Raw genomic sequence first — 25,100 nt, 5'->3', positions numbered from 1 at the left:
TTGATTACATCACAAGAGTAAAATACTAATAAAATACTTCAGTTAGCAAACTGAGGGCAACTTCTTGACAACTGCATTAAAACTGCAGCATTTACGCAGAGCTGAAACACGCCATTCTCAAGCACGGTTTTCTTCTTCCTGGCCTTGCGGCCCACAATGACTACTGAAGGGAGGGAGCTGCTCGGGAAAATGGCTGGGCCATCCATTGCCCATTTGGAATGTCACCGAATGTTGCTTCTCCATTGTCAGCAGCTGGGGGTGGGGGGGGAAGGGTAGGAGGGGAGAGAATATTAGTTTATTCTGTTTTAAACCTTAAATGGTTACATTAGGAGATTTTTAACAGTACAATGGAGAACTATTACTAAGTTAGTTAAGGAGGCAATTAAATTTAATTATAAGTCTGTTCTCTTTTGACATACGAGACTGACTAAATCCTCACTTGTTATTCAAGGAAGAAAATACAGCCGAGATGACTTAGAGTCAGTGACTTCAAGAAAATGAACTATAAAAACATGTGTAGCTAAACATCAAATAACCCATCACATTTTCACTATTAATCACTAAGTAGATTTTTCTATTACTAAATTATTCTTGAAAAATTTACTTTTTAAAATTTTTTCCCAATCCTGATGAAACCAAGTCTTAGAAAAGAACCCACGAAGAGGGGACATACCAGTCCATTTGAGGAGAAGCTGCAAGGGTCGCTATTGCAGGGGTTTTCACTGTAAGCACCACCATAGGCTGCTTCATAACCCGGGTCATATTTCTCTTCCTTAACAGCCATCTTCTTTGCATCCTCTGTGAGGATGAAAGGAATTTAAGATGAATTTTGTACAATAATTTTGAAAAAAACTTTATTCAGAAATCACAATTTGACTATTCACAGAGAGGGGGATATAGCTTTTGCCATAATCCTTTAAATGCTTTGTTCCATTCCACTAAATTAAGAACTTATACAGCCTATTAGATGTAACTGTAGGTGGACTACCATTTTTCTTAGATCCTCAACATCTGGGGTGTACCCAGAATTGATAGAAGACATTGGAAAAATGAGGTTTTAATAGAGCTAATATTCATTATCAGGGCGTTCTGGCTCCAAATATAATTGTTTTCTTTTTTCTGCTTTTAAATCAGGTAACACATATTCTTTAACATATATAGAATACATGAATCGAATAAAAGGAATAGTAATGGTAACATACCTTGAGCCAGCTGTAGGTCAAATGTATATTGCACCTCTTGAACATCTGTGTTTCGTTCAATGCCTTTCAACTGATCTCTTAAGTCCTTCAATTTAATGTAGTAATGCACTTTGTCCTGGGCTCGAGGAAACTGAGCACATCTTGCACTTGATGATGGCATAACATAGCAGAGCTAGAATCGTAACACCTTAGAGTCAGAAATTTTTCAACTCTATTGAATCTACTTATATTAAGATTTAAAAATTTATTTTTCTTTGGGTTAATAACTTGATGCTTATCACATATTCAGAGTATCTGAAGCCAAGGAGAAAGACATTAACTTTGCTGTTTTGGATGACAGTGACAAACTGACCTTTACAGAGTGTAATTCCACATATAATAATATATATCTTCTGCATATCAAAAATTGAGACTGCTGGATTATGTAATTTCCAGTTGCAATTTTTAAATTGGCCTCTATGCTATGTGTTAATGAAAAAATATTTTGTTTTGCTTATCCGCATTTAGGAGATCCTGAATCATAAAGATACGCTGGTGTAAATCCTACCAGGTTTTGAAACACTACATTTTCCAGTTTTAAAATACACAATTAATGTGATCTGGAAACTTGAAAAAGCAATTTTTTTTGTTTCAAAACTGAATCACCAACATCATCAATAACTATGAATACCTCTTGATAGAGAATACACTTTAAAAGATAAATGCACTTACAGTTCCTTGATTTTTTTAATTTTTAAAGATTTTTAAAGAACTGGGGTACAGGCCAGAGGTGCGGGAGGGTGAGAGGATTCACCAGAGGCTGAGCAGGGAGCAGAACAGGCAGACTGACTGAGGGGAGCAGCGGGCAAGATAGGAGAAGTGTGCCACTCCATGCGGGATTCTCCCCTGCCGGATGGGATCGAACCCATGCTGCTGATGCTGCGGACAGCTTCACAGCGCTGTGCTCAACCACCTGCACCACCAGGAAGGCCCTACAGTTCACTGTTAAGAGCTAAAACTACCGGGCCTCCCCGGTGGCGCAGTGGTTGAGCGCTGGGCTGCAAAGCTGCCCGCAGCCTCTGCAGCACCGTTTCAACCCCTAGCCACCGGGTGAGGGTCCCGCATGGTGCGCAGACCTCTCCTGCCGCCCACTGCTCCCCTCAGCAGTGTACCTCAGTCCTTCTGCCTGTTCTGCTCCCCTCTCTGGCTCTGGTGAATTCTCTCACCCTCCCGCACTTCTGCTATACCCAGTGCTTGTATAATAATAAATCTTAAAAAATACAATATAATCTTAAAAAAAAAAAAAAAAAACCACACTAAAACTACCTATCATATGTGGTTCAAGTTCACATATATCCAAAAAATGCACCTGAGTGTCACCCAGCATTAAAGGGGCAACAATGTAGTGCTCTATGGTAGTAAACCCACCTGTACAATTAGCCAAGGAGACAAACTTAGGCCTCAATTTAAAGAAAGACCAGTGCTACTACCTACTTATCAACCATACATTTCAAAGGAATTAAAAACAGAAAAGATTGGGCCTCCCCGGTGGCACAGCGGTTGAGCGCTGGGTTACGGGGCTGCCCACAGCCTCTGCAGCGCCGGTTCAATCCCCGGTTGCTCCCTGGCCACTGGAAGAGGGTCCCACATGGTGCGCAGACCTCTCCTGTCGCCCGCTGCTCCCCTCAGCAGTGTACCTCGGTCCTTCTGCCTGCTCTGCTCCCCGCTCTGGCTCTGGTGAACTCTCTCCCCCTCCTGTGCTTCTGACTGTACCCAGTGCTTGCATAAATAAATAAAAAAAAAAAAAAAAAAAAGCTTTAAAAAAAAACAGAAAAGATTTAAAAAGGAGACATTCAAATGTATGTAGTTGGCAAAAATGTGATTCTGAGAGCTCCACAAAAACCTGTTAGCATAATGGTTTCTCTATCATTTAAGTTGTGTGCAACACAGAAGTCTGTACATGTGTGTTGTTAAAAAGTTGTAAACAGGCACTTAATTATATATATATTTTTTAAAGATTTATTTATTCATTTATATAAGCATTGGGTACAGTCAGAAGCGTGGGAGGGTAAGAGAATTCACCAGAGCCAGAGTGGGGAAGAGAAACAGGCAGACTGACGAAATACACTGCTGAGGGGAGCAGCGGGTGGCAGGAGAGGTCTGCGCACCATGTGAGACCCTCACCTGTGGCTGGGGATCGAACCAGCGCTGCAGAGGCTGCAGGCAGCTTCGCAGACCAATGCTCAACTGCTGTGCCGCCAGGGGAGGCTCTGCTTAATTATATTTTGAAGGTAGTATATGAGCCAGCTCCTCTCATCATTTTAGCCAAACAACATAGCACTAAGTTATTAATGTGTATTTTAGTATAACTGTGACCAAGTCTGATTTAATGTGCTTGCACAGACATAATATAGATATTAGCCAACAAAGCAGAATACATTTTCATGGTATAATTCATAAAGGATGGCACAAATAAAAATGAGAACTAGCTAGGCAAAATTCAGTTGATTCACAAATGTAATTTTCAGGACTTACGGTTTCTGTGTCTGGGATCTTATGGGGTTGAAGTCCAAATTCTAAGTTCTTAACCTTCACTCCAAAAACTTCTTTACTAAAAATTTCATAAATACCTAAAATGAAACACAAACATATTTATATTGCTCATGATGTTAGCAAGCAAACAAAAAAGGATAAAATTTAAAAGTAAATCTTACATTTTCCATTAAAAACGGCTATTCGTGGCTGATATTTCTGTAACTTCTGCACTAGAATACGTCCTCCTTCACGAAATTCCTTACTAAAATTGAATGAAAGAGTGGTCAAAACACAAATATGGCAGTATTTATAATATGCTAAATTCTGACAGTTTTCAATAAAAGGTGAAACCTCAAACTATTACACTTGGTATGAACTATATATATGTGACTTCCCTAGAGTACAAGGCACCAGCTTGCTCAACCTCCAACCTCTAAAATCCACACTGTTATTACCTGGAAAGATCCTTGCTGCCTGGTGTCGTCCTTTCCACCATATTGGTAAACCCAATACCATACTTCCCTGGTAAAGTGTGATCATCCATATGATTGAGTTGGACTTCACTCAGCCCTGACATAAACAGACACTTCCCTGTAAAAAGAGAATTCAGTTTATTTCTGTAGAAGGTCAAAGGCTTTTGTCCCATGAATTGATAAGGCAGTCTACAGTCTATTCTTGGGGGGGAGGGGGAGGGGGAATATTTAGCATATTTAAAAAATTATTACATAGGTCAAATACCATATCAGGCAATTACTACGCTGGGCAACATGCTAAGCCCTTTACATGTGTTAGTTCATTTAATCATCATAACTATATAATGAGATATTACAATTATCTCCTTTTTACAGGTGGTTAAGGCAAATGCCTCTTGAATATTCAAGTAAGTGTAGGAAACTTTGAAATTTTGTTTTCCCTCCTAATAATTAATTGGTGATTAACACCACTCCCTGTAATACTTCTAACAGATAAGCATACACCAATGGACTCAGAACACTCTGACAGTGAAAAAAGGGAAAAGACCAAACTTCTCCAGAAGTTTTTCCTTGTTACATAATGGAGAAAATATGCTATTAGTTACAAAAACACATTATTAGCCTTGTTCTAAATGTTTTAAACATCAATCTTAGATAAAATCATCTGCATGAATGTTCTTTTGGTCAGCGATAGGTTAAGATGACAATATAACAGCAGTTATAATTGATTTTAAAGTTCACTCTACAAGTGTGAGGATCTTCAGCATTATTTTCTGCTAAATACGAATTATCTATACAAAATATCTTCAGTCAATTTACAACTTGATTGCTAATGCATTTGACCTCTCCTTGGAAATATGATAGCAGAAATCTGGAAGGTCAGCTTCTGTTTGCATTGGCACAAGGATTATTGTTACCACATCTATAGATGATAACTAAAGGAAATCATTCATAAAAGTAGCAAAGCTCATTTAAAACAATTCAAAAAGAGAAAGAAGTCCTTTTTCTGTCCCTCCACTTTCATACACCAAAATGTTTACTGTGACCTTTTATTTGTGCAGACACATATGGAAAGTAGGTATATTTACATATAATATAGCCTCTTTCTTTAAAAACACAATTTGGCGAAAACAACCCGCCCACCCCAAGTTATTAACAAAGTTATCTATTTTAAAAGTAAAATAATAAAAAAAGTAGCCACTTACAAAAATGGTTTCCAGGTCCAGGGTAATGATGCCCTTTGTAAGCAGCCATTAGTCCTGGATTTATGCCAATCTACAAAACAAAAAGTGTTTAAATTTTAGTCTCTAAAAGTAGGGTTTAACCCTTAGGGCTTCTGAGGAGGAGTGGTGGACACAATTTATTAAAATACAAATTTAATTCCACATCATAAGCATTATCATTTATCAGTGATCTACTCTTGATCTGAACAAAGAATTCCACTTCAAAGAAAGTTAGAAGTTTAAAAAGTTTCATTCCTGTTTTAAAAACCAGTTTGACTCTCTGATAGCCAGGCCTCTGCTCCCACCACCTGGGCTGGAAGGAGGCCTTGGAGGAACCTGCTGAGCCGCCCATGTCCAGCCACAAGTCAGCCCCTCAGCTCCCGGCTAGCAGGCTTACCACCCCCCCACACACCCCATCTACACAGCTGCTGCATACTGACGTCTCTTAGGTTCCTGGCAAAAACTGAAGTTTAAAATCAGTGCTATAATTTATGGAAAACTCATAGTTGTCATGTGTGCTTGACAAGGAAAACTGCATTTAATTGCAACTCTCCATGGTGCAAGGGGTTGGGCACCGCACTATGAAGCTATCCACAGCCTCTGCAGCACGAGTTTGATCCCCAGTCACACGGCGTGGCAGACCTCTCCTGGCTCGCCCGCTGCTCCCCTCAGCAGTGTATTTCAGTCAGTCTGCCTGTTCTGTTCCCCACTCTGTTTCTGGTGGGTCCTCTCACTCTCCACACTCTGGCCTGCACCCCACCCACCTCTTGTATGCATAAATAAATAAATCTTAAAAAAAAAAAATAATTGCAACCCTCCACAGGAGGCACTATTTCACTGGTCTCACCAAAGAGGACACTAGTGTTTAGGAAGGGTAGGGTTTGTCCAACGTCACCCTGCAAGGCAGGAGTTGACACCAGACAACCCCACTCTGGAGCCCACCCTCTTAGACACTGACATGTAATAATAACACCACCTCATGAAGGGACACCAGCTACTACCCAAAGGATTCTCAGAAATGGTTTTTAAGGAAAATGCTAATTTGCAGGGCTATCAGTTAAGTTAACCCACCAATGCTATTTATAAAGCCAAAGACTAAAGATGCTTACAATCACAATATCCAGGTTGAATGTCAAAATGTCAGGAAGAGTCTTGGTCAAAAGTTCGGCTTCTGAAACACCATTAAAACGGTCTACTTTTCTTTTCACTTTAAACGTGTCTGTAATTTTTTCTTGCTTTTCTTTTGACTTTTTGGACTTCCCAGATTTTTTGGCCTCGGCAGGTTTTTGGGGTTCCACTGGTTTTTTGGGTTCCACTGTTTTTTTGGGTTGTGTTGTTCTGGGTTTTCTTTTCCTTCCTTTTGGAGTCTCTGAAACAATCATTTCCAGAAAACCTTAACTTACGAACTTTAGGCAGTTTTCCCAGAAAAGTCATCCTTTACACTTTTCTAATTCCCAGCACCAGTCTCCCCTGCAATATTTTCCCCTAACCTCACCCTAGAACTGAGCTCACGTGGCCCCAGTCCCAACTCCGCTTCCCCTGCTAGTTGTTCTTAAGATGGAATGTCCGTAACAATTGGAGATTTATTTTCCATACACGCTTACCTGGCATCTTGGCCTCCCCAGGACAACAAATAGTTATGTACCATTTTATATGATTCCAAACATAAATGCATACTTAAGTAATCAAATGAAATAGAAAAATAGGGAGGGAGAAGACTGTTTTAACTCAACTCTTCCATAATTTCCAGCAGTAGAAAACTTCAAATGGTTTGTGGGCTTCTTTTAGAGATTATGAGAGTACATTCTGCTCCACACACAGGTAAAAAGGTAAATTTGGAGGTGCTAAGGGTGAAATCTCTGGGTTGGCATTATTTTTCAAAAGGCAAGACAAGGGATCTGATCTCAGGACCTAAAGTAGAGTTTCATGCTCTCAGCACTAATGACATATTAGGCTGAATAATTTTTGGTTGTGGGGGCTGTCTTGAATATTACAGAATGTTAGCCTCAGTCTCTACCCAGTAGATGCCAATAGCACCCTGCCAGTCACAATAATCAGAAGTGACTCCACCAACACCAAATGTTTTGTGGGGGTAAAATCATCCCTGGAAGAGCCACTGACCTGAAGTTACTCAACAGGAAGCTTTGCTTGGGCCTCCCTGGTGGTGCAAGGGGTTAAGACGCAGCACTATGAAGCCTTCCTCAGCACTATGAAGCTATGGAGAATTCTGAACACATTTCTTATATAACACAACTACTCTGCCTTCTTTCCACCTCCCACCCAAAACCTACTCTCTTCGAATTCTCCACTTGGTGAATGTTATCTCCTCCTTCCAACTGCCTATGCTAGAAACCAGAAGTTACTTTCAGACTCCCCTATGTCCTTGTCCCCCATGTGAATCCATTAACCATGCCAGGTAGTTCTACCTCCTGAGTATTTCCTAATTCTGTCCTCCACCCCTTTCATTCTCCCTCATCTTTCCCCCAAGTTATTCAAACAGGTTTTAATCCACTTTTCGCCTCCAAGTTCTGCCATGCTTTTACCATCCCTTCTAGTGTAACATTTTCCTGACCAGTATTTTACAGGTCAGTCTACTTGTGTCACCTCCTGCTTACATTCCCTCAATAGCTCCTTGCTGCCTTCAGGACAGAATACACATTCTTTTGGTTAAATAACAAGCTTCAAGTGCCCCCATCCAGCCTGACCTCTCAGCCCAGATGCAAATGTCCTAGAATCACTCGGTTTTGAACTGTGACATGCTTCCTCACATCTCTGCTTTTGGTATGCTGGTCCCTGGGCTGGACTCGGCCCCACACACTTCTTTATGGGGGTAGTTTCCCCACCCTTGAGATTCAGAGCTCTCAGGGGCTGCCTCTGCACCTCAGCCCAAGTCAGGCGCCAGCCCCAAGAGCTCTCACAGCACTTTGCGCCCTTCTGCACCACTTAAGTGTGTGGAGGTATGATGCGTGTTTAATTGTATTTCCCCTACTAGATTATGAGCTGTTCAAGGACAGGATCTGCATCCTTTTCTTCCCCTAACTTATCACAATGCCTGGCACATACTGAGTACTTAAATGATGGATTAAATTCTTGCATTAAAACAGAGCTGAAAACCCTTTCTTCAATAAATTGGCTAATACAACAGCCAGTTTCCAAAATTGTGCTGGTGAAGACTACCTTGTTCCGGTTCCGGAGCAGGAGTTGGGACGTCTCCTGGCAGGTGCTGCTCGTCCATAGCCGCCACGGGAGGAGCCTCTGCCATCATTTGTTGGAACGGAAATGCATAAAGAGCCTGGGCTTGCTGAAGGGAATGGCTGAAATGTGGAAGACACGGGGACATAATTACCCAAATGTAAGTTTAAATGATCAGCTACAAGAAACCTTCAGGATCCAAATATTTTGTAACCATAATTATCTAGAGTAAGATTGTAGGGGCAAAGAGAGGACAAAGAGTCATTCTAATACATACACATTCACTCAGTCCCTGGGTGCCTACTAACCGAACATGAACTTTCACGCTGTGAAGACAAGATGCGTCATCAATAAAACTTATCGGTCCTGTCAAGTCAGTCTGTATTTTCTCAGAAATGAGATCACAGGAAGCTTCTAGTACAAAGACTTGAAAGACCCACAAGCCCAAATGGGGCTATGCACATAAACACAATTTGTGTCTCTTTTTATTTAATTCTCTCGTCACAGGGATCCCCTTCAATCTCAGTTTGTTCCTAGCTCTAGCTCTGTTCAGAAACAACTGACATAAAATCTTGTTAGGGTTGAAGATGTACGATGTGGCATGATACACATGTACTACAAAATGAATACCACTGCAGCTGGCTCACGCCTCTGTCACTTCACCTAATTACTATTTTTTTTTTGAGGTGAGAATATTTAAGATTCAACTTTTCAATACAGGATCCAGTGTTATTAGAATCACCAGAGTGTGTATCAGGTCTCCAGAACCACTTCATCTTTAACTGGAAGTTTATTTCCTTTGGCCAACACCTTGCCGGCCCCAATCCCACTCCAACCTAACTTACTGTTCTCCTTTGGTTTACCTACCCATTTGGTCTGTCTTTTGAATTGTCATTAGGTCTTGGGTTTTAATTTGCTACTAAGTGAGAACTAGAAATGGACATTTGTAAATGTCTAAATTTATGGGGGGAAAAATCCACTCTAAACTGCTTTTCTAAGCATGGCTTAAACTTTGTTCAAAATATTCTGTTCAATGCAAGGAACACAGGCCTTCACAGAAAACAATTTTCAAAATTATTTTTGAGGAACATAAACCACATCTCAAGCTGTTGCATCAGCACAAAGCTGGGGAAGTAAACATATTTTATGAAACTCACGTTATAGCTAATGTCAAATGATGCCATGAAATATACAGTAGGAAGAAAAACATAAGGCAAGAAAAGGGACACCTACCATTTAGCATGTGAGAGAAAAGTCTTATTTTCTGTGGCAAGACACTGCTTATTATTGATCATTTTCTTTCTCCACATGGCGTGGCATGGCGAAAGAAGCAGGGAGCTCACAAGGCAGAGATGAAAGGGCAAAGAAGTAGATTGTAAGTAGTGAACCTTACCGCAAATAAGGCCTTGGGAAGTGATTAGGCGCCATGAGGGCAGAGTCCTTACAAATGGGATCAGTGCCTTTTCATTAAGCAAATCATCACTTAATGTTTTTTTAAAAAAGGCACACAGAGGGTGGGGAAGAGACCATCACCCACAGTGGGGAGGTTAGAATGCTGGTGGCTCAGGGGTAAGCAGGAGTCCAATCCTCTGTTCATCCAAAGGATAAACTGCTGGGGAAGCATTTAAATGTCAAGCTATCTTTAAGGGTAAGTTGTAAAGAAAAGATTAAGAATTAGTGAGAAAGATAGTAAGCTGTATGTAAGAGCTATTTCTTTGACTACGTTGTTTTCAAATAATAGAAAAAGACATCAGCAATGATTTCATCAACTACAGTTCATTAACATGAAAACTACTGTGTTACTAAAAAACAAACTGATACTATCTAAAAATACAGACAATGCTTAATATATACATTTTAAAGTAGAAAAGAATATAAAAAGTGAGAACTAGAAGTTAAAATGTAAAAATGAAGAGATGTTTAAACAGTGCTTGGCACAAAGTTAAATGTTCTTTCTCCCTGCACCCACTTCTCTTTAATAGTATTTGTAGCTCTTTTCAATCAATGGTCAAAATAGTGGTTGGTCAGTGTTTATGATTTAAAAATTCCGAAGAGGTGTTGGCTATGGCCAGGCTAGGCGAACATGATAACCACTACACTACGGAAACCCGCTGGCTATGGCCAGGTTACATCAAGCGACATGTGCAGTCACCCTCTGGAAATTCTAGTACAACAGACTGTACCTTTTGATTGTGGCCAAGGCAGTTTTCTGAGATGCTAAGGGCCCCTTTTAACTAGAATGTATAAAAGTAAAAACATGTGGTCACAGTAAGTGAGCAGCCAGAGAAAGCATGAGGTCTGTTCTTGGACCTACCACCCGCCCTCAGAGTGACTGCCTCCAGTTTCACAGATGTGTCCTATTTTGAGCACTTCACAAAAACCCAGAATTAAAATATGCACATGAGTGAGCCACCGCTCACATTACAAAACGATTCTGACCTTCAAAATAAAAATGTCCACAATGAGGCTCCCTTAGCATAGTTAGGGGGTCATTAAGTATTCTTGGAAATTCTGGAGCTCAGAAACTGAAAGTTAAAATTTTAGAAATCAATTGGCTGAAGGAAAAGTGAAAAAGTTAGAAAAAAAATCCAAGGATTTTAGAAATGTAGATGAATTTTGAAAGAAATACAGAAAATTATCTTGAACATCAATGTGTTCCTTAAACTTTCTAAAAAATGATCAGGCACTTTACAGTAAGCTAAATTAGAAAGGAGATAGAAGAAAAACAGTGGCATGGAAAATAGAATGGGTAAGTTCTAAGGTAATTATCTTTGAGTGCAAAAGTTAACCTGATCTAAGCCTCCCTGGTGGTGCAAGGGGGTTAAGTCTCAGCACTATGAAGCTATCCGCAGCCACTGCTGCACGAGTTCGATCCCTGGCCAGGGAGTTACCCACACGGCACAGCAAACCTCTCCTATCTTGCCTGCTGCTCCCCTCAGCAGTGGATTTCAGTAGATCTGCCTGTTCTGCTCCCCACTCTGTCTCTGGTGAATCCTCATCTCACCCCCCTGCACTTCTGGCCTGTACCCCAGCTCTTGCACGCAGAAGTAAATAAATCTTGGGGAAAAAAAGTTAACCTGATCTTAATAAAATTCCTAATTGTCAGACCTTCTTATTACTTGGCAAGAGAAAGCATTACATCTGCACAAAATCCTTCATGAACTGAGTGCTAGGAAGTTTTCTGTATAATTTTCTGTTACCTAGTAATAAAATTTAGTAGTATAAATATGCTTCAATCTTTTTTTCCAAAAAGATTTATTTATTTATGCATACAAGAACTGGGGTACAGGCCAGAGGCGTGGGGGGGGGGGGTGAGAGGATTCACCAGAGACAGAGTGGGGAACAGAACAGGCAGATCTACTGAAATACACTGCTGAGGGAAGTAGCAGGTCTGCTGTGCCATGTGGGTCACCTCCCTGGTTGGGGATTGAACTCCAGCTACAGCGGCTTCAGGTAGCTTCATAGTGCTGCATCTTAACCCCTGCACCACCAGGGAGGCCCCTGCTTCAATATTAAGATGAAAATATTTCTCATGTACATTTGTTGTATGTATATATATATGGTGCTTCATAATTCCTAATGCCACAGAGCTTCTGAACACCAACTTTCTCTGTATGAGAGGAACAGCAGAAGAGCATTAAGTCTCTATTCACCCTCTCAGGACCTGCTGTTCCCTCAACATCAAAATGAGGGATGGGATTCAGTGACTTTAAAGATGTGGAGTGTGTGCAGGAAATGTGATCTCAATTTGTCCAGATTCAGAACAGATCCTGAAAGGCTATTTTCTGTAAATCTCTGATATCAAACTTGTAGGCTTGATGAATGCTTTTATTTCCCCTTGTTTACTGACCCCCACTCTGTTTACTCTTTGCCCCACAGCTGTTCTGAGCTACCTCTCTTTCCTGCAGTTTACCCTTCTTATTTCCTAATCTCTGCTTGCACCCTGTTTTCTTGAACTGTGGGGGCTCATGGGATTGGTTTTTACACCTGTCTGAAACCGATGAACTCTGTGTTTTCCAAGCATTTTTCTCAAAACAGACATACCTAAGACATATGAATGACAGGTGTCCAGTTAATTCAGATTTTGCTGTATTACAAAAAACAATTTCTGAAATGAACAACTCCAAATTTGTCAGTCCTATTTTCCACTATTTTAAAGATTTAAGTTGTTCTTTTTAAAATACCTTTCTCTTAATTAGTACTGCAACAAAATGCCATAGACTAGTGGTTTACAAACAACAATTTTTTTTTTCTGTTTTGGAGACTGGAAAGTCCCAGATGAAGGTATTAGCAGATTCAGCGTCTGGTGAGGGCCTCCTTCCTGGCTGATAGAGGGCCACTTTCTTGTTGTGTTGTCACATGGCGTGCAAGACCTCTTTTGTAAGGGTACTCATCCCTTTTCTAAGGGCTCTACCCTGAATCACTTCCTAAAAGGGCCCCCCTCCAATTGCTAACACAGTGACGATTAAGTTTCAACATCTGAATTTCTGGAGGGACACAAATATTTGGTCTATAAGCAACACTTTATTATCTTCACTTAAACAAGGAAATACAACACCAAACACTTACAAATAATAACCAATATGAAATAATCCAAATGTTCAAATAAGGGGGACTGTTGTAATGGTTTAAAGACGACACCTCTACCACAGAGAGGAAGCGTGCTATTCGCCACGCATCACTGTGCACACTCCGCCAGACACTAAAAGCACAAAGATTTAGAACAGGCACATGTCCAGTTCATTAGTATGTTCTTCACATAGTATGATTTCAAGTTTCCTCATTATTTGGTCATTTTTTGGTGTTCAGAATCAAATCAAATAAAAATATTCCAGATGTACACTCATCACCCTGAAACTGAGCAAAGCGATCAACTTCCTCAATCAGAAAACCTGTTACAAAAGCCTCACTGACACTCACACTGTGGACTCACAATGACGTTATATCAAGGAAAACTGTCTTTTTACCACCTCTCCCTCATGCCACACTTGAATCTTATTTTTTCTGCACCTGAGCCCAGGATGGTACCTATTTGTGAAAGATGATTCCTTGTTCCAGATAGTATGGCTCTCTCTTCAGCCTGCCCTTGACTCTGTAGTAAACCAGTTTTGATTTCACTGACTGACCTGCCCTCAGCCCATCTTCATCAAGAGAAGTGGTAGGTCAAGTTAGGAAGGCACTATGAAGTTGGACTGCCTAGGATCAAATTTCAGCTCCACCATTTACTAGCTTTGTAGGCAAGTTACTTAATCTCCTTTTATCCCAACTTCCACATCTGTAAAATGGGGATAGTAGCACAAATTCATTGGTTATGAGAATTAAATGAGTGAATACATTTAAAACAGTGCCTCACATCCAGTAAATCTGCTGTAACAATAAAGACAGAAGATAACATATTTTAGCTACCTCCTGTTATCCTTCCAATGCTGTCTCATCTAGTATGATTATTCAAAAGGGATTGAACCTTCTACTGTGGCTTAGTGGTCACTAGTTCTTTGAAAAATGTTCAACCACTGAGAAGTAAAATTGTGTTTAGCATCAACATCAATAAATTAAAAGACAGGTTCCATCTTTGCAACAAACAGGGACCCACGTGTCTATTTCAAGCATCAGGTCCCTCTCTTATTATCTACAAATTCTGCTGCTATCTGGCCTCTCACTTGAAATACAACTCACTCAGACTAGGAAATACAATTTCTGTTAAAGCAACTAAAAGTCTTCTTAAATGCTCTCAGTGATCTTAAGTTTCAACTCTCTCTTACAGACAATCACTCCAGCACTTCCAATCTGATGATCTTTTTTTGGTCAACACAGGAGATGAAAAATCAAAATCACAAGGAAGTATTTGTTTATGCTTTCTGTCAGCTATAGTAGCAACATGCCAGTGTACTAGCCAGAAAACCCAAACCTTTCTTGTCCAAAAGTCCTTTCAGATCTCTAACCTCTGGAAGGCCTGGTTTCATTCAAAAGTTAAACTTTCCGGTCTATATTCTAAAGGGTCTGTGTCCCTCTTCTCCAGTCAAGTAAGTGCTCTTTTCATGCCTGAGCACATCAGAAACAAGCCGGTCCTCTTCCTTTCTTCCTCTGAGTCACAGGACTGTATGTGCTATGTGCTTATTATAAGTCCTGAACCATCTCCTTTTTAAAAATTTTATTTATTTATGCATACAAAAGCTGGGTGTAGGCCAGAGGTGCGGAGGGATGAGAAGATTCACCAGAGACAGAGTGGGGAACAGAACAGGTGGATCTACTGAAATACACTGCTGAGGGGAATAGCAGGCAAGACAAGAGAGGTCTGCTGTGCCATGTGGGCTAGCTCCCTGGCAGGGATCAAACTCATGCTACAGTGGCTGCCCCATAGCTTCATAGCGCTAAGACTTAACCCCCTGAGCCACCAGGGAGGCCCTCCTTTTCCTTTTGAAAAGCCTCTATCCAAGGAACTTTTTCCCCTGAATTTTCAAAAATCAACCCACCAAAATAAAACAGTAAACTAATGACACCCAATGTTCCTTTTTCATTCCTTGACTAGCACAAAGCCAAGGGGGACAGAGCACTTTCTCAGCGTCATATGGGGCCAGTTATTTCACAATCTCCAGGGATAAACTCTTTAGAGTAGTTATACAGAAGTCTCCATATTTCTGGAGGTGGAGACTTTGTAAGCCAAAATAAAAAATGATCTACAACGCAGTGGCTGAAGTTAAGGTAGAATATAAGGCACAGTTTTGAGCTAAACACTGTATGGGAGACCTATCTGCTCTTAAGAAACTGAGTTAAGATCTTACAGCGTGTCATTTATTTGGTTTTATCCAGTTTTCAATTCTGCTCTGGACGAAGATCAAAGATGAGGGAATGCTGCGAGTTCTGGTGAGTACTTTGTAAAGTTCTTCTAAGAAAGAAAAACTTTATTTCAGTATTTGAGCCACAGTCTATCTCATAATCCCTTTTCCTAAACTTATTTTGGTTACTTAGGTAAACCCCTTGCAAAAAAATACATCAGAACAACACAGGAGAACTGGATTCCCAAAACGCCCTGCTGGACAGCCCTAACAAGCCCGGAGAATAAACTGTCTTGCCTAAGACCGGGCCCATCAGCCACCGAATTAGGGCAATTCTTCATTGGGTCTCCAAGTATTTTACTCCACCTTTGAAGTCATCGCTTCGTTTCACTTTAAACACCCTGTCATCCTACCTAATTATTTTCTCATTTAGTTCCCTGCCAGAAGTTCAAATCTCGAAAGGCCTACTTTTGCAAAAATGTTATCTCCATGTATCTGACACTACTCTCCAAAAGAAACATTCGAAGTGGATTCCTGAGATCCTCCCTAGGAACACTCAGAAGACACCTGTCGATGACTCCTCGAGTGAGCTACCTCCCCGTGGCCCTGGACGCAGCTTCTAGCAATCCTTTAGGGGAGAAACTCAGGGTTTACTAACTTTAAAATTAAAACTGCAGTGAACCGGGGAACGCTGCCTTTTTACGGCCCTTTGCAAAGTGATGGCGGGTGCAGCGAAACATAGCCAAGAACGGCCACCAGGGACCGGGCAGCTTACTGCGGCATTTTCAAGTTAAATGACCTCGGCAAGGCCCGGGCGGGGGTGCAGGCGCAAGACGCGCCTCCTAGGACCGCCCGAGCCGGCCGGCAGTGCGCATGCGCGGCCGCGGCCTTTGTACGCGGGCGGCGGCTTTTAAAGACCCCCGCGTGCGTGCGTGCGCGCGCCCGCCGGGCCTCTCGGCCGCGAGGGGCGGGGGAGGGGCGCGCTCCGCCGGCCTTACCTGTCCGCGTTCTCAGCGTCCATCCCCCGCGGCCGGCCACTCCTGCGGGCGAGCGAGCGGGCGGCTGGTCGCTAGTACGGCGGCGCAAGTACGTGCGGCGGCACAAGAAGCAGAGAGTTGGCCCCCGGTCGCAGCGGTACAGGGACAGCGGCTGGCGCCCAAGCTCCTCCCCCAGCCTTTCGTTCCCCCTCCCTCCACCCAATCCCCCCTCTCCGCCGGGCGCTTCCGTCCGCTCGGAGCCAAATCCCACGCCGGGCGCGCGTCACGTGACGCAGCCCGCCCAGTCACCGTCGCGCCCTTCGCGTCGTTCCCGGCGCGCCGCTGGGCCTTTCGGGAAGGGCGGGAGGGGGCGCGCTCTGATGTCGTCAGCTTTTGTCCGCCGGCACTGGCTCGGTGGTGGGCGGAAGGGCGGGTGAGAGGGTGATGTGCTGCGGGGGTGCTGTGTGGCTGGGCCGGTTATACTTGGTGCTACCCCCACCCCCACTTTATTCCAGCGAAGTATTTTGCATTAAGTCAAGTAATTAGTGCGTTGTAGGGGAAAAGGAGACCTTGAAATCAGGAAACGTGGATATCGGGCCGCTGTACCATCTCAGGTTTCAATTTCCTCATCCGTAAAATAAGGGTGGTTGTAAAACTTATTGGTAAAAGCTGCTTATGTTGAAAGCTTTTCATTAGCCGGTCTCCGCTTTAAATTGGATATATAGAAAAGTTACGTTTGCGGTGCCTTTCAAGTACTACCTCCTTAAAACCGATCTGAGTAGCCTGTTTTTGTCAGTGGCTCTTACAGCCCGACTCTCGTTTCATCGGTTCTCAAGTTTTTTTTTTTTTTTTTAAGTAACAAATGCACTTTTAATTGACTTACAGATAAAAACTACTTAAAGGTCAGTGACCACTTCAGTCCCTAATCTGCTAGAGCTGTATCCTGGCCAGTCTTGAGGAACTGTGTTAACAGGTTATTTTCATGAGTTCACTCTATCCACAGTATTAGAAAAGCAAGGCATTATAAACGGTGAAATGTGTGGCTGACAGCCCAACCCAGTCCCTTATTTTCCATATTTTCCCTTAAGTTCTTCTACTTGGGCTATGTAAACTTTCATAGCATTGTCCTTGGAAGTCCCTTTCAGTCCATTCCAGGCATCCCACTTGGTTTGCCTTTGAAGTCCATCATTCCAGGCTGTTCTGTATTTACAGCACCCACAGTTGCTTGTTTGTAGTGGCTATAGATGAACAACGTCCCTTCATCTGTTGGCTTAATGTTGAAGTTCTTAACTTCCTCAGCAGCTTTGCCAAACTCAGCCTGAGACATGCCGGCTGGATTGCAAAAATTCCAGGAAACCTGTGGAGATGGTGAAGAGCAGAAAACAGTTGTCATTGGCTTTGTTAAGTAACTTAATACTGATAGGCTTGCTGTTCATATTTCTCTAGTTTTATATGATAAAAAAACATGGCTGTTGTATTAGTTAGCATTTCCTAGTTTGTGTAGTGGTAACAACTGAGCTCAAAATCTCAATGTCTGCAGCAACAAAGGTTTATTTCTGGCTCATGTAACGTGGGCTGGGAGATAACAGTGTCACTGTGCTTCATTTGGAGTCTTCATTTGGGATTCAGGAAAGGGCCTCATGAGTAAATACAGAAAGATTGCTTAGATGAAACTTAATATTTATAAATCTTTCAGAATTTTTATGAATACTGTGTTCATCAGTAGGTACTACTCAGAACCTGACTCATGAATTTTTGTTCAGTGATCTCCCTCTTTCGCTTGTGGCTGAATCTTAATAGCCACATTTCAGGTATCTCTTAACACAGAAGGCCTCAGTTCAATACACTGCTCGAAGTGCTTTGCATGTATTAATTCATTTCATTCTCAGAGTAACCCTACAACCCAATGTTTTGGTTCACCTTTGAAAGTGGTCACTTGAGAAGTCCCTCTTGCTCATGGGAGGTTGGCCTGTTTTCTTTTTTTTTTTTTCGGTAGGCATTGACAAGATGTTTCTAAATTCATATGGAAATACAAAAATACTAATAGCCAAAACTAATCTTAAAAAAGAAAGAACAAAGTTTGAAGGCTAGGTGGCAGCACTGCTCTCACCTGAGTAGCTTCCCTTTGAGTACTTAGACCAAATGGTCAGATTCAAGCACCAGGGGCTGATAGGATCTTTTATGGCTGTAAAGCAGGTTTTGTGACTTTTGCATTTGCAGGTCACTATGCATTTCTAAAAATATTTAGACCAAATAATCATAAACTGCAAAGATTTCAACTCCTAGACTTCCATTTTATTATAAAGAAGAATTTGAACAGAAAATGAGAGAACTAGGCAGCACTCCATCTGTCCACCTGTGACTATGCAGGTGCTTACTTTCACCAACTCTCTCCCTCTGCAGGGCAGCAGCTTCCTGCCTGCCTGTGACTGTACCATGCCAGGGCTTCTCTTCACTGACCTCCTTCAGCAGAGGCAGCTCTCCTCAAGGCCACCTGCCTGCAACCATGCAGGCCTCTCTCAGAAACCTCTTTCCGGGCAGCTCTTCCTGCCCACTTGTGTCTATACAAGTGTCTTTTATTCTTCTGTCTCTTTCCCTAATAAACCTGCTCTTTAAATATTAAAAAAAAAAATTTTAAAAATGAGAGAGCTAGGCTTATTTTGGGCATAACCCTTGCTGATGGCAAGGTCAAGATCAAAACTGCTCACAAGAGAATGATGATTTTCAATCACCCAGATAAACATTGCTCTCCTTACTTAGCAACCAAAATAAAAGGCAAAACACTTGCTAGAACCCCACAAGCAAACATTGATCTGATGCTCTAGGACCACTCTGAAGGGGAAAGGGGGACAACTGAAACCCAGAGAACTTAAAAGTTCAGCAATTTAATCTAAACCATGACTTTCATAACTTTCCAGTGTACTGACCACAACTATTAAAGTAAATGATAAAAGATTAATTACCTGGCAAAAATTGGAGGGCAACACTGCCTGATTTAAGAATTAATCTAAAGCTACAGTAGTCAAGAGAATGTGGTATAGGTGTATGAAAGACAAATATCACTGGAACAAAGCAGAGTCCAGAAATAGACATACATATATATGCACATGCACTTAGACCATTACACCGTTGATTTTCAAGGAAGTTGGGAAAGGCAGTTCAATGAAGAATAGTCTTTCCAACATGGTGCTAGGATATCCCTATGCCAGAAAAGAAAAAGAACTTGGAATCATACTTCATAGCTACAAAAAATTAGCACAAAATGGATCATAGACTTAACCGTGAAACCTTAATCTATTAAACTTTTAAAAGAAAATACATGAGAAAATCAGTGATTCTTGGTTAGATTTCTTAAATATAATACCAGAAGCCTGATTCATAAAAAAGAAAATTGAATATTGGACTTCATTAAAATGTACACCTCCTTTTCAAAAGATTATTAAGACAAACTGCAGAACTGGGAGAAAATATTTGCAGATCAAATCAAATCTGATAAAAAACTGCATCCGTAGTATATACTTAAAACTCATAATACAAGAAGCAACACACAATTAAGAAATGGGTGAAAGATTTAAACAGATACCTCACCAAAGAAAACATGAAGTAATTCTTAACATCATTAATTAAGAGATACCATCACACACCTATTAGAATAGGTAAAATTAAAAAGACTAACCCTACCTAAGTGTTGGAGAGGATGTGGAGGAGTTGGAACCCTCATATTTCTGGTAGGGACGTAAAACCATACAACTACTTTGAAAAACAGCTCAGCTATTTTTTTTTTAAGATTTTATTTATTTTTGCATAGAACTGGGGTGTAGGCTAGTCATGCGGGTGGTGAGGGGATTCACCAGAAACAGAGTGGGGAGCAGAACAGGTGGATTTACTGAACTAAGGGGAGCAGCAGGTGAGACAGGAGAGGTCTGCTGCGCTGGGGATTGAAATCGGGCAGTAGAGGTGATAACGCTGATACTTAACCGGTAGACCACCAGGGAAGTCCCAACAGCTCAGCTATTTCTTAAAAAGTTAAATATACACATACCTACCATATGCTGCAATCATTCTATTCCTAGGAATGTACCAAATAGAAATGAAAGTGTATGTTCACACTTGATCAGGTATCTTTTTTTGTTTATTCATTATGACAGCTTTATTTCTGTTAGCCAAGAACTCGAAACAACCAAAATAGCCATCAAAGGTGAATGGATAAACCAATTGTGGTATAAACAATACGGACAGAAAACAGTTCATTGGTTGTCCAGGGAAGAAGGCAGTGCAAATGGATTAGAAGGGGGAATAAAGAAGTTTTTTTGAGTGATGGATATGTTCATTATCTTAATTGTGGGGGTTTCATAGGTGTACACATATTAAACTTCATAAAAATGTATACTTTGTGTAGTTTATATGTAAAATATACGGTGAAATTGTTGTAGAGCAGCCCCTATACAAAACGGGGTACCTGACTGTGGGTCCTCACCCATGCGCTTAAAAGGACTTATCAATGCTCTACTGCAGGCGCACGCACACGCGAAAAGTTAATAAAAGGTTTATTTTCAAGGGAAGGGGAAATGAGGAAACGTACAGCTCAGGGAGAAAAGTGGGAGACAAAGTTTTAAATGACTCCTACCCTATCCGCCAATCAGGAATCCCAAAATGGCACTCTGAGAGCTGGCCGGGAGCCAGGAGCCGTGAAGCCAGGAGGCAGCGATAGTGAGCCACCCAAGGCCCACGTGTTTGGTTTTTATACCCAACCTGGCTGCTTAACTCCACCCTCAGGTCCCGGCCACCTTCCCTTTGGTGGTGATGGGATTTGTCTTTCCCAATGTCTTGATGGCTTTAGTCTGGTCTGGGAGTGGAGTCCACAAAGCCTGTATGGGATTAGCTCAGGACATCATTTCTCCCTAACAAAATCGCTTAAAAATTGTATCATGATTCGCATTATACATACAACCCTAGTCCTTCAGATGTTAATCTTTTGCTTAACAAAAACCAATCCATAACAAAGCACAATCTACAAATGCACAGATTAAATAATGTCGATTTCAGGCTTCTTTTCCTGTTGCACCATAGTACAAGGGCACAATTGTCTGAATGTGGCTGTTTCAGGTGACAAAGCTCACTGCGGACAAGGAAAGAGAATCTTTTTCTTTTTATGAGCCTGCTTTTAGGGTCACTCACTCCTAAGCACGCATAGCTCAGCGACTCGCCACTCGCTCCTAAAAGACGGGAAACGTGAGCCATCCCCTCTGTGCGTTGTGAGAACACAAATTAGTCAATATTCCAGTGGAAAAATCCAACTACAGTGAGTGTGAAACTGGGCGCTGGCAAAGACCTGGATAGTGGTATAAAAAAACCCAAAAAAGCCCGGCATGCTTCCCCCAGGGGCCACTTCCGCCCGGGTCACGTGCCCGCGCCAGTGCGGGCAGTGCCCTGGCTTTCCGCTCCGGCGTGGCGCTGCTGCCCTACACTTTGGGTTCCGGCCGTCCGCTCTCGCTCCCGAGCGCACTTCCGGCAGCCCTCGGGCCGGCCGCCGGCCGCCTTTGCTCCGCAGTTGTCTCCTCCCGGGCACACCTGGACGGCCGCCCGGAAGCCGTCTTGGAGTTCTGAAGCTCCTGCCCCTCCACACTCAAAACCCGTGGAGGTCGGTCTTACCCCTGCAAGGGGCGTTCGCCCTTAAAGAACCCCCTTTCAGAAGCGGGGCGCGGGCGGGGAGGGAGCCTAGGTGTGCTGACTGCTTCTCCGCAGGTGGGTGGCCTGTTGCCAGTTCGAGTCCGTCGTGCGCTGGGAACCATCTACCTGGCCGCTCTCCCTCCCCGTCCAGCCGCCGACCATGCCCGCGGGCGTGCCCTGGCCCACCTACCTGAAAACGGTCGCCGCCAGCCTCCTGGCCATGTGCGCCGGGGCCCAAGTGGTGCACAGGTACTACCAGCCCGACCTGGTGAGTGGTGCAGGAGGGTCCTCGTTGCCCGCTTCCGAATCAGTTCATTCTCCTCGCAACAGCAAAATGAGCCTCAGACGAATTAGGGGTACGCCCCCCAAGGCCTAGAGCAGCGATTGCATGCAAAGCAGTGTATGTAGGTCCTGCGGGGTCTCACCACCAGACGCCCCCTGTTCCCGCTGTTGCAGCCACACCAGCGTCCTTGCTTCTGGTGCTCTTCCAGCCTGCCCTCTCCTCAAGGTCATGCATTTTGTTTTCCTTGGAATGCTTTTCTCACACCAGGAAAATGAATAACTATAAGAAAGTGAAAATCAAAATCAACAAAAAACTATGAACCAGAGACACTTTTAGGGGGGCGGGGGCGGGAGGGGAGGGATTGGGGTCAGAATGGGGGGGCTGCAATTGTATGGGGAATATAACAATAAAATTTATTATTTAAAAAAAAATAAAAACTGCAAGTCTGGGGCCTCCCCTGGTAGTGCAGTGGTTGAGCGCTGGGTTGCGAGGCTCTGCAGCGCCAGTTCGATCCCTGGCCACCAGCGAGGGTCCCACAAAAAACAAACAAACAAAAAAACAACTGCAAGTCTGTTCAAGTATCTTCTAGCAATGAGGGTTCCTTAGACAGCTCCTGAAGGACTGCTGCTCTGTCTTCAGTCTCAGGCCCTTGTTTCCGTAGAGCAGGGATCACAACTTGCTGTTATTTTAGTCTGTTTCTGCCACCTGAGTGTCCACTTCAGGAAGGGACTGTGTCTCCCTGGTTCACCCTTCTATCTCATTCAAGTAGAAAGAGCTTATAATACAGTAGGCGCACAATAAATATTTGTCGAATGAAATAGGCATTCTGAGGAAAGGGAAACTTAATCTTTATAAGCATTTATTGAGTTAGCTGTTTTGGAAAACAGCCTGGAAGTTGCTCCAACAGTTAAAGAGAGTGACCATGAGACCCAGCCATTCCACGTCTAGGTTTATTTATTATTTTTTAAGATTTATTTATGCAAGCACTGGGTACAGTCATACGGGTGGAAGGGCGAGAGAATTCACCAGAGCCAGAGCGGGGAACAAAACGGGCAGACCGATGCAACACACTGCTGAGGGGAGCAGCGGGCACGCCATCTGGGACCCTGGCTGGTGGCCGGGGATTGAACCCGCGCTGCAGAGGCCGCGGGCAGTTTGGCAGCCCAGCGCTCGCAACCGCTGCACCACCAGGGGAGGCCCTTCACGTCTAGGTTTATACCCAAGAGAAAAGAAAGCCTAGATCCATGCAAAAACTTCTACACAAATGCTCATGGAAGTAATATTCATAAAAACCAACAAGTAGTAACAACCTGCTGTCCATCACCTGACCAGTGGATAAAGGTGTGGTATAAATGTATCATGGGATGCTTTTTCACTCCTAAAAAGGGAGTGAAGGACGAATAGGTGATAACGTGGATGAGCCTGGAAAGAAGGACTAGTGAAAGTGAAAGAAACTAGCTGCAAAAGACCTCATGTTATATGATCCCACATTTACGAAACACTAGGACAGGTGCATCTAGAGAGGCAAAGTACATTAATGGCTGCTTGGGGCAGTGGCCTGGTTTTTTTTGGAAATGATGAAGAGTAGTAAAACTTAGTGTAGAGATGGACACCCGACTTTGACTATGCCAGAAGCCACCCACACTGGAGGGCAGACTGTAAATGGGTAAATGGTATGATGTGTGAAGTATGTTACAAAGTCCATTACCAAAAACAAAGTCACCCTTTCTGGCTTTTTCTGACCATCTTTCTTGAAGGCAGATTTGTATTTTTTTGGTTCCCTGCTTTATATTTGATGTCTAATAGGCACTTACTGTTTTTGAATACATGAATTGATTCCTAATACCTTTTTTCTGTGTCAGGCACATGGTGGAAGATCAGTAAATAGTGCAGGAATGAATTTTCAAATATGGAAAGCTTCATTCAAATTTGTCACCTGTGATATTGATGCAAATTCTCCCTCTGTGAGTCCTGTAGTACTTAAGACATAATCTGGGTGATAGTTACATAAATATCTTGCTAGAAAGGGATAAAGGGCACTTTTTGTTCTTTTTTAGTCTTTTACTTTTTAAAAAAAACTTTTTTTTTAATTTATACATACAAAAACTGAGTTGTAAGCCAGAGGTGCAGGGGGGTGAGAGGATTTACCAGAAACAGAGGGGAGCAGAATAGGTGGATCTACTGAAATACAGAGGAGAGGTACTGTGCTGCAGTGGCTGGCGATAGCTTGATACTGCTGAGGCTTAACCCCTTGCGCCACCAGGGAGGCCCCCTAGTCTTTACTTTCTTTGAAGACTTTCAGGTCACATTTAATTACAGTCTGAAAAAGTACTGACATTTACTTTCTTTTTATAGACAATACCTGAAATTCCACCAAAGCCTGGAGAACTCAAAACGGAGCTTTTGGGACTGAAAGAAAGACAACATGAACCTCAAATTTCCCAGCAGTAGAAAACTCAAAATACTGCTCTGGCAAGAACTTTGAATAGTATTATAAGTCTTTAATATATAAGTATTTTAAAATAGAGTTAAACTGCTTGTCCGTAAGCACCATTGCAAGAGCAGGTGCTTGGTAGATGTTAATGGAGCTCTAATTAAGGTTTGACCAGCGTTTCTTGAAAACTGCCACAGCTCATGTTTTCAACTTCTTGAATGTGGTTTGTAGATACTTAATCTTGACTAACTTATGAGATAAGAGTATTTGAGATACTGCCCTTATAATTCTGTTTTTCTCTCTGAATAAGCTTGAATATACGGCAAATGGAAAGTATTAGTGATAAGTGATATTGA

General features: G+C 42.4%; 1 protein-coding gene and 1 pseudogene across 1 annotated transcript; both read right to left on the bottom strand.

Annotated features, from left to right (window-relative positions):
• Positions 1 to 9: 9 nt before the first annotated feature.
• On the bottom strand, positions 10 to 16,556 carry LOC119247368 (G/T mismatch-specific thymine DNA glycosylase-like). The gene is given in 11 exon segments (XM_054696099.1): positions 10 to 183; positions 185 to 252; positions 670 to 798; positions 1,203 to 1,374; positions 3,717 to 3,811; positions 3,896 to 3,978; positions 4,172 to 4,307; positions 5,395 to 5,464; positions 6,522 to 6,781; positions 8,590 to 8,726; positions 16,379 to 16,556. Coding segments are annotated over 11 exon segments (1,239 nt in total). The 5' UTR covers positions 16,402 to 16,556; the 3' UTR covers positions 10 to 117.
• A 402-nt stretch (positions 16,557 to 16,958) lies between these two features.
• Positions 16,959 to 22,530, bottom strand: LOC119247366 (acyl-CoA-binding protein-like; annotated as a pseudogene).
• Between the last annotated feature and the right edge of the window lie 2,570 nt (positions 22,531 to 25,100).

The sequence above is a fragment of the Talpa occidentalis genome, unplaced genomic scaffold, assembly GCF_014898055.3.
Source record: "Talpa occidentalis isolate TD23 unplaced genomic scaffold, MPIMG_talOcc4v2.1 talOcc4.16, whole genome shotgun sequence".
NCBI classification, from domain to species: Eukaryota; Metazoa; Chordata; class Mammalia; order Eulipotyphla; family Talpidae; genus Talpa; species Talpa occidentalis.
The sequence above is the reverse complement of the archived record's forward strand: the minus strand, read 5'-3'. Positions and strand labels throughout refer to the sequence as shown.